Raw genomic sequence first — 9,859 nt, 5'->3', positions numbered from 1 at the left:
TTGTCCTCGAGCCGGGCCGAAGAACTATGTGGGAGATGCACAACGTCCATCTAACGATACGCCAACTCCTGTGCGATCGAAAAGGAGTGTCTTTCATCGAAACTTAGAGGGAGATTTACGGCGTGAACTCCGCGAGCTGAGCAATGCCGACGCACAGCGACTAACCTGGCTGGCAGTGGGTGTGGTGACGACGAGGCAAGCGCACTTGGAGGAAGTTCAAATCGAAAGCAAAGATATTTCGAAGGCCTGCGAAGTGAATACGATGGAAGGAGTTGACTTTATGTTGAATGTGTTTCTCGGTGACAACAAGGATGGATCCCGTCCAGGTCCTGTCTTCGATGAATCAGCGCTCCGCGTGAAATTCGAACGGATGGGAAACCCTCTCCTTCGAACCTACTCTGTACGGGATCGATTCAAGCGGCATCGTTACTCTTTAGAGGGAAGTCTTTTCATACTGATGACCACTTTTGCTGAAAGACTATTTCCTTGATAGTCTTTATAGCAGAGATGTACACTTCGTGGAAAGATTTCTCATTTCTCATAGCAATAGTGATCACATGTGGTCCGTATGCCATACGGCAATGCGTTATCCAAATATGAGAGTGAAACATGGAGGGATACCATCATGAACGATTCTCTTCCTGTTGATGTATAGCATTAGATCAGGACCGGAGTTATAGATATACTCTCCGAGTAAAAGTTGGTATTTTGAGGCGCAATTTTAACACGTGCATGCTAAGAATATGTGGAGAAAACGTTTTACCGGTCTTCGACTTCTCACTAACCACGAAAAGTTAGGCCCTGAAACTTGGGGGTCATATCAGGTAAAGCACAATTACATACCTCCCTGTGCCGCAAGATGACACTCGTTGTGGTGGCTGTGCACGAGTCCAAAAGCCGGATATGCTAGGAATATGTGGAGGGGTGTAGTAAGAAAGGAATTAAATAGCTTACGCCGTTGAGTCAAGAATCCTAACTGATCCACACTGACTGGCCGATTGCTTATGCGGTAGCTGAATCAGCACCGAAAAGGTAAACGTCTTTGTAGTAGCGTGGGGCTCGAGCACAATCCTTCCCAGGTAATCACTGACAGTAACAACTCAGGTTCGATACAAGACTCGAAGTTACTGAGCGAGAATGAAGATGATAACAGCGTTGTTCTATGGATCAAAGAGAATGGACAACTCGCAAGTTTGCCATGAACAATGCGGCATGCGAGTGCGTTTCCCGACGGACTGTATGTTAAGGACAGCCTCAACATAAAGACCTCTGCAAAAGCCAGAATAATAACGCTGTTTCTTAAATAATAGCGCTCGTATACGACGACATAGGCTGAGCAAGGCTCGTAACATTAGAGGTCGCACGCCTTGAGGACAATATCCGGAGGAGTAGGATATGAAGGGTCGAAACCAGGTATCCATGAACCATGGTGTATGGTCAAAGTATCACGGAATAGATCCAAGGTCATGGCCTTTCCCGTCATCCACCAATCCTCTTGACCAACTTGTGTGCGATTGTCCATAAGAGAGAGTAAAACATCCAACCCTTTCTCCTCTCTTTTCAATACCGAGATATTGAAGGGATAGTTCACTGTGTCCGCTACCGATTGGAATTCCTTCACGGGGATGGCATCATTGTAGACGACCATGTGCGTAGCATCAGAGCGAAGGGCCACACTTAAGCCCTTGCTGTGAGCAAATTGGCAAAAATGATGATTCACCGGCTGAAGACACGCGCCAAAGGTCAAGCGTATCTCAGGCTCACCGTTCATCACAATCTCTGATTGGCCGTGGCTGCGGGGTAAGTACAACATACGGGTCAAGGTTTTGACGCCCAGACCCATGGAGGTAGCGAATGCCTTAACTCGATAGGTTTCCGGTAGCCGTAAGTCCAGCATATCTGGTGATTCAACCGGTGACGATAAATACCTCAGTTGGTTATCTTCAAATGCTGCGAGGGTATTGTTCTCCGTTAGTCCATAAAATTTAAAATTACCGAAGGTCCACCTATATTGCCACTTGTATCTGGTCGGTCTGAACGTCATAATAAGCTTGGACGGAGCATCCTTCTCAGCACAGTACATACCGCGAGGCCCCTCATAGGCCGCTGACAGCCATGGGAAAGTTGCAAACAAGAAAATTACAACGATATAGGTAGATGGGAGAGCCATGCAAGGTGGAACGAAGCTGTGAAAACAGTACACCCTCAACATCATTAGATACGGGGAACCAGTACGGCTACACTGAAGTACTCAATGACTTAAACTAAGCACTAGATCTAGAATATATTGATCACTGCGACCCAATCATCAAGTGATTCGTGCCACTGTTTCGCATGCAGTGAAGCTGTTGCTTGGTCGTGATTCAAAGTCGATAACACGAGTCTTAATCTCTTCGGAGGGATGGATGATTAGCTATTCACATGCAATCGCGCACGATGGGTGGGAGCAGTAACACTTTTCCCTCTTGTTACGTCCTCGTGGTCGAGCCATTCACCCACGGTGAGAAACCCAATACTTGCATCTGCGCTTGATGATGAGTTTGTCATCAGAAGATGTTTTTAGCTTGCCATCAAAGTCCAATCACATGCTGATGTTACTAAAGGAAAAGGTCTCCCCGGAGCCTCCCTCATCCCGGAGCCCTCCTGCTCTACTAGTATCGATCAACTCGCGTACTTCACGTAAAGCGCTACCGATGAACAAGATTCCGCACAACCTTGTGCGGCATGAACTAGCCACAGACCGTACACGTATAGATCGACTATAAAAGGCTAAGCAAAGTCAGGACAGACAAGAATTCTGTCATAGAATCACCGTTGGAGGCGACTGCTCGGATCGTCGTAGTGGTACCTCCACGCGCGACACTCTGAATCAACGTTGGTTATCTATTGATGATGAAAAGTAGTACCATGAACTTGATTGTATATTGAACAAAGTATCGGCGACGCCAATACTGACTCCGATTTGACTCGAACACCACGCCCTGCATGGCATGCACCGGCTGCAATGATTGCGGCCTGCCATCCTAGGGTTTTTTCGGGCCAATCCGGCTCTGGCGAACCGGCAAGTGGAACCTCATATTTGACTTTCAGGGACCACTTCTCCTGCGCATCAATTCCGTTCTTGACTGGAGTCTATGTCTGCATTGGGAGCATACGTCGAGCCTACGAGTTGACCAAGCTGATGCCGAAAGGTCCTGTGGTCTCCTGGCTTATTCGTCTGAGGTTGGAAGAGTTGGTTCGTGATCATCTGCCTGAGTTCTCAATCGTTCACTCTTTGTCACCGTTTCTTTTCTGCCTATTCCTGAGTCTATCGCTACTTGTGCCAGATGAATCACAGCAGAGAAGTGTTGTGGTAGCGAGAGAGACGAGGTCCTGTCTGATCCCTCTATTTTCCCCTGCGCGGTCGTCTGCCGTCTTTGAGGGACCGTACCTTCTTCAGGAGAAATCCTGTGATTTGGACGACGCTGCTCCTCGTTAGCTGTCGACTGGGGCCTCGATGGGTGTCGAGTCGCCCATCCCACACTGCTTATCTTCCCGCGACTCGGGTATCAATGTCTGGAGGGTAATCTTCCGCGCTCATGCGGTGTCGAATCGACACTGCCGGGTAATGGCACAGGCGGCCAGATTCACCCAGTTACTTTTCTCTGTCTACACTTGGACCTCAGCGTCTTCATGGATGGTCCTCTCTACGGTGCGGGGCGGCTACGTCATAGAGCGTCGTATCACGACGGTTGTATGCTGACAGCATAAGGCTGGCATTAGTTGCCTAGTGTTCTGGCCAGCTACTGGTATAGCCTTTGCATACCAAGAGACCAGCTTGGCCAGAAGTAGCGGTGGGTAAGCTTCCGACTGCGGACTTCGGCTACCGGTCGCCGTCCCAGGAAGTGAGCTGGCTGACGCTATACAGCTCATCCAAAGAGCCCTCTCATGTGGCCCACGGTGCTCCTGTTTGCTGCTTTGTGAGGGATGTAGCAATGCGGCCAAATGAGACAAGCGACTCCACTCATATCTTCGCTGTTGTTCTCCGTGCGGTCAGCCCTCGCTCGGGCAGAGTCGGGAAGGATTTCTGTGCAACCCATCCGTACGTGCTTAAGATCTTGGCTTCTCTCTCGTGTATGCGGCTGCTGGATGGTATCCAGTGGATACCCGGGAAGGATCTCATTCTTCGGACCTCGTCGTGTCCCCTGCGAGCCGGGACTATTGCGGGCTAGAGCACAACCCTTCCCAGTGACAACTCCGGTTCGATACAAGACTCGGAGTTACTCGTTGGAAATGAAGATGATAATACCGTTGTTATATCAAAGAGTGATCAAAGAGTCCGAAGGAGAATGGGCAAGTCGTAAGACTTGCTATGAAGGTTCACGGCATGAACATGAGTCATGCGGATACATAGCCAGGCTATGATAGCCTGATCAACTGTATATCAAGAGCACAGCAGGCTCAACGTAGAGACCTCCCTTAAAGCCAGACTCGTAACAAGTATCTTGAATAATAACGCTCGTATACGGCGACATAGGTTGAGCAAGGCTAACATCAGAAGTCGCACGCCTTGAGGACAATATCAGGTGGGGTATGACGGGTCGAAACCATATATCCATGAACCATGGTGTATGGTCAAAGTATCAGGAATAGATCCAAGGTCATGGCCTTTCCCGTCATCCACCAATCCTCTTGACCAACTTGTGTGCGATTGTCCATAAGAGAGAGTAAAACATCCAACTCCTTCTCCCCTCTCTTCAATACCAAAATATTGAAGGGATAGTTTACCATGTCCGCTACCGATTGGAATTCCTTCACGGGGATGCCATCAGTGTAGACGACCAGCGTAGCATCAGCGCGAAGGGCCACACTTAAGCCCTTGCCGTGAGCAAATTGGCAAAAATGATGATTCACAGGCTGGAGACACGCGCCATAGGTCAAGCGTATGTCGAACGCACCGCTCATCACAACCTCTGATTTGCCACTGTCGCGGGGGAAGTACGACATTAGGGTCAAGGCGTTGTCTTCCAGACTCATGGAACTTTCATGATGGAAGAAACAAACTTCCTCACTTGCTTGTTATACTGTAGCCGCAAGCTCAGACTTGCTGGTGATTTATCCGGAATGTTGAATACTCTATTTGGTTATATCTGATAGCTACGATGGTGTTGTTGAACCTCTCTGTTAGCCGGGACGAATCTCCAAGCCCAACAAGGATGAACTGCTGCTCAGGGTCTCACTCGCGCGATCGGAACATATAAGGTCGGTCAAAGCGAACATCCGCTTCTAACATCGAGTGAACCCTACCAAGATGGAATTCGCAACATCATTCTTGCTATTAGCCGCCCGATCGACCTTCCACGCACAAGCCATCTGTGATATATAACTTATCACAGATGGCTCGTGGTCATTACTGATAACCATCAGGTCCTCCTCGTGGGCGGCTCGGGTTTCACCGCTTATGCCAGGCAGCTGGTCGCGGTCGATCTAGTAGCGCTTCTCCCGCTTGTATCCCCAGTTATCACGAGGTGATTCAGGTAGTTTCTCACTAATGCTTATGATCACGGGTTGGTGCATTGAATCAATACGGCAGCCCGTCATCACCACTGGCGCCATATCGACGCCGCATCTTCAAGTTTCGTGGGTGTCGGACAAGTCGGTATATCACCAACCCTGGTATTCGGACATATCATTCATGAGGACCACGGTCCAATCCCAAAAGCAGCATTCGCCTCGAATCAGTAGTGTTATGTCGGCAACATTCATACCGTGCTCATTTATGGGTCTCGCATTACTCCTCTAGCGTGACCTCAACTAGTGATCAAGCCGCTCGCAGGGGCGACGATAAAGTTGTATTGACGACACAATGCGGTCACGAATATCACTGCAAGTGTCCAGTGCGTTGCAGCAGACGTTACTCATCGCTATTGACCTCTGCTTAAGCAATCTCAATCGTTCAGTAGTGTATCAGTTCATAATAAACTGTCCGACCTTTTGCTCACACTCCTCTTTGGTGATAGTATCGATCACTGACTCACTTCACTAGACCAGCACTGTAATGCTGCTTAGTAGAAACCCTACTGTAGGATTCATCTGACATGCTTGGATGGATCAAGTTCATATTTATTGATATTGGTCACACCTCGACATCAGGTTAACTGTATGTACACAACAAGACTAACGCGACGAAATGATTCCCCTTACTTGTCGTCAAAAAGTTCGTCTCCCGGATATCAGTAGTACTACCAGATATCGCAAAGAGAGAGGCCAAAATGAGTCATCAAGACTCGTTCTCACCTAGATGAGACAGACCGACAAAAAGTTAACATCGTAGCGATGACGACGAAGACTATAAAAGCTCGCTACGACGACGGGAGAGTAGCGTTGGTAGGCATGTACATGGACCTTATTGGTGGGTTCCATATAGTGTTGGTTGTAGATGTACCATGTAGTAGCAGTATGACCTCTTGCCCACCCAACATTTTCACTACACACTCGTTGATCTTTGTTTGTGTCTCATTTCTTACTTGTATGACTACCATGTTGTTGACATAAGAATAACCATGAGCTACCAAACTTGTACCATTCAGTGCCACCGATACCCCCAATTGTGTACCTTCGCAGAAGAGATCACCTGTAATATTGCCGACATTGGGAATGCTGATGACAGTTGGATTCGGTACTTGAACAGAGGAGTACCCAAACTGCGCATTGATAACACCAGGGACATCATCCCAGTACTTCTTCTTCAACTCAGGACTAGGCTGGAAAATTTGTAATGGACTGATAGTTCTCCCCATGACGTTAGTGAAGTTATTGAAACCATTCATAGTCACCGCTTTGTCAAAATTAAGACCTTTGAATGTTATACCAAGACCCTTGACGTCCATTTTTGCCTTCATATTCATTTTTATCTCATCCTTCAACATAATATCCTCGCCGAAGGTATCAAAGACCGCCCTGTCAGTTATGAATAGTGTGCCCTTATTAGTGAACCGCGAAGTGGAATGACCTGCTACATCCATCTCTGGTAGCTGGACATAACCCATCTCTCGCCCATCAAGGAAAATAGTATTACGTGCCGGCAGAATGGTGGACGACATACTCTTACTAGCGACGCTTATCTCCATGGTGCTGTCAAGACATAGCTGAGCCGTGACTTCAGGCCCGCACCCCACAGGGTCACCAATGGTCAGACCATCTATAGTGACGATAGAGGAATTCAGACCACTCTGAGCGATAGCTTTACCACCAACAAATAGTACTAATAGTACAGCCACGATTATCAATACCATGATTATGGCAATGATTACCCACATCCATATGAACTGCTTGCGACTTAGTTTACCACAGCAATAACGTTTGGGTGCTGTATCAATAACACCACCAGCAACAAGTTTGTCATCACTCCCAAAGCCGGCCTCTAGCTCTGGAGGGGGCGCCTCTCCAGCCCCCGGTATACCACTGCCATTCGTCTCGTTGTTCTTATCAGTCATGTGATTAACGAACTATGTCGAGGAAAAAGTGACGCGAACGGGAAACAGAAAAAGATAACATCTCGCTGCGCCAATACGATCGATTTTCGCACTGCACAAAAATAGGGCGTCACGTCACGTGACTCACCTGGTGGAGCGTCTTCTCGATCAAACTAATCACCACTGTTAGACAACCCAACACTGGCATTGGCGCTAGATGATGAGTTAGTCATCAGAAGATGTTTACAACGTGCTATCCGATGCTACCAAAAGAAGAAATTCTTAGACCTCTCCCTCATTGCGAGCCCTCCTGCTCTACCAACTCGCGTAACTCACGTAAAACGCGACGAATGAACAAGATTCCACACAACCAGCTTATACGGCGTTAATTGCCTAAGTTGACTCCCAACTAAAGCTTAACCAAGGCGCAGAAAAGCATTTGTATATGCGTGCAACTGTGTAAGGGCATAGCTAACGGCTTGAAGGCACAAATAACTTCAAGAGTGCAAGGATAACCATTCTCAGTTACTTACATTAAAGAGATGAGTGGGAATGCTAGGGTCACAATGGTGCACACAGAGTGACTAGGCTACAGAGACATAATGCTCAACTAATGCCTGATTACGGCATATAACATCGGCCTAAACATGCTACAAACCGTACACGAGTAGACCAACTACGGGGAAAATAAAGAAGTTAAGACAGACACGATCCCCGTTGGACGCGACTGCCTATATCGTCGCAGTGGTACATATCTGCTCCACGGTTCTGGTCCTACATCCTTTCCCACGGCGTGACTCACTAAATCGCTGCACGTTTACCGCCTCTGGATCGGAAGCCATGCCCCATATCCCATCGCAAGCCATAATCAAGAAACGGTTTAGTGAATTTTACGAGACGATGTGGGGAACATCCGTAATGTAAGGTACCTTGGATAGGCCAGTATTGGAACAGAACCCACCGCCCGAAATTGGAGATATTTTCTCCCCATTATCCTGAGCTTCACCCGCCCGTGTCACCATCTGGGCGAATATCGTTTCGTTCAATCGGAGATCTCATAAGGCCCGAACTATTGTCAGCATGTCATTCACTCCAGCGCTCGTCACGATGTGTGATCTGTGTCACCTCTACTGTACCCGTCGCCTTGTGATCACTGACACTAGTCAGCCGGACTCCGGCTGCCGAAGTGCCTTTCGTCCTTGGAATGGTACGGCTCTAAGATATCCTGACTCAGGAGTCCTGAGCCGCATAGATATCCACCAGCGGTATCAGCATGGTCCATCCACCAGCGTGAACACGACAAAGGATTCTATACCCGTCAAACTCAGTGAAGCAGCGAAGACAATAGTCGCTACACAGCCTCCTTCCGAAGACTGTAGTTCATTACGCGACGACTCGTCGTTAAATCCTATATCGGCCAGGCCTCATGGGAAAGTGTACACTTCTCTCCGTCATGGTCAACTCTCTACGGCCATTGCGACATCAAAGGACTAACAACTGATGGCTCAACTGACAATGATGGAAATCAAGAGGTCTGGGCCCTTATAGCTAACAATTTTCCCTCAACTTGAGCGCAATAGTAGTCGAGTGGGAGAGAGAGTCACCTGCCGACACATGATGGTCATCATGGCATTAAAGAAAACAGCCTCCGCAGTCGTTGCGTTTCTCGCGCGCCACGAAATTCGATGATATGATAATACCTGCCAAACATACTTCGTGAGATAGATGAAGTGGGGCGGCTATGCCACGCCAAAATAAGTATTAATATACGGAACCGCAGATCGATAACGTGGAGCGGCTATGCCACGCCAAGATATGCATTAATATAAGCAACCTCAGATGCGCGCAAGATACGTGATTTATTTTCGTAGCACGCCCGAAAAGAACACCATGGCAAGATCGGGATGGCATAGCGGCCCCTCGAACAGAGATAGTCTCACTGATTCAGCGCAGTAAGATCGGGATGGCATAGCTGCCCCTGGAACAGAGATAGTCTCACTGATTCAGCGCAGTAAGATCGAAATGGCATAGCGGCCCCTCGAACAGAGATAGTCTCACTGATTCGGCGCAGTAAGATCGAAATGGCATAGCGGCCCCTCGAACAGAGATAGTCTCACTGATTCAGCGCAGTAAAATCGAAATGGCATATCGGCCCCTCGAACAGAGATAGTCTCACTGATTCAGCGTAGTAAGATCGGGATGGCATAGCTGCCCCTCGAGCAGAGATAGTCTCAATGATTCAGCGCAGTAAGATCGAAATGGCATAGCGGCCCCTCGAACAGAGATAGTCTCACTGATTCAGCGCAGTAAGATCGGGATGGCATAGCTGCCCCTCGAACAGAGATAGTCTCACTGACTCAGCGCAGTAAGATCAGGATGGCATAGCTGCCCCTCGAACAGAGATA

The 9,859-nt window shown here is 48.2% G+C and overlaps 3 protein-coding genes across 3 annotated transcripts; all 3 read right to left on the bottom strand.

Moving 5' to 3' along the window:
• Positions 1-1,115: 1,115 nt before the first annotated feature.
• Positions 1,116-2,188, bottom strand: Pmar_PMAR019776 (hypothetical protein). The gene has a single exon (XM_002778416.1). It carries the CDS (start codon positions 2,168-2,170, stop codon positions 1,352-1,354), a length of 819 nt encoding a protein of 272 aa, XP_002778462.1. The 5' UTR covers positions 2,171-2,188; the 3' UTR covers positions 1,116-1,351.
• Positions 2,189-4,614: 2,426 nt separating this feature from the next.
• On the bottom strand, positions 4,615-5,016 carry Pmar_PMAR019775 (hypothetical protein; the record flags this gene model as incomplete). The annotated part of the gene is made up of 1 exon (XM_002778415.1): positions 4,615-5,016. One exon carries the CDS (start codon positions 5,014-5,016, stop codon positions 4,615-4,617), a length of 402 nt encoding a protein of 133 aa, XP_002778461.1.
• A 249-nt stretch (positions 5,017-5,265) lies between these two features.
• Pmar_PMAR019774 (hypothetical protein) lies at positions 5,266-7,475 on the bottom strand (the record flags this gene model as incomplete). The annotated part of the gene is made up of 3 exons (XM_002778414.1): positions 5,266-5,282; positions 6,563-7,180; positions 7,328-7,475. The coding sequence occupies 3 exons, from the start codon at positions 7,473-7,475 to the stop codon at positions 5,266-5,268; spliced, it is 783 nt and encodes a 260-aa protein (XP_002778460.1).
• Positions 7,476-9,859: the final 2,384 nt, after the last annotated feature.

This window comes from Perkinsus marinus (assembly GCF_000006405.1).
Source record: "Perkinsus marinus ATCC 50983 genomic scaffold scf_1104296949578, whole genome shotgun sequence".
Taxonomy (NCBI): Eukaryota; Perkinsozoa; order Perkinsida; family Perkinsidae; genus Perkinsus; species Perkinsus marinus.
This window is presented reverse-complemented; position numbering and strand designations above follow the sequence as displayed.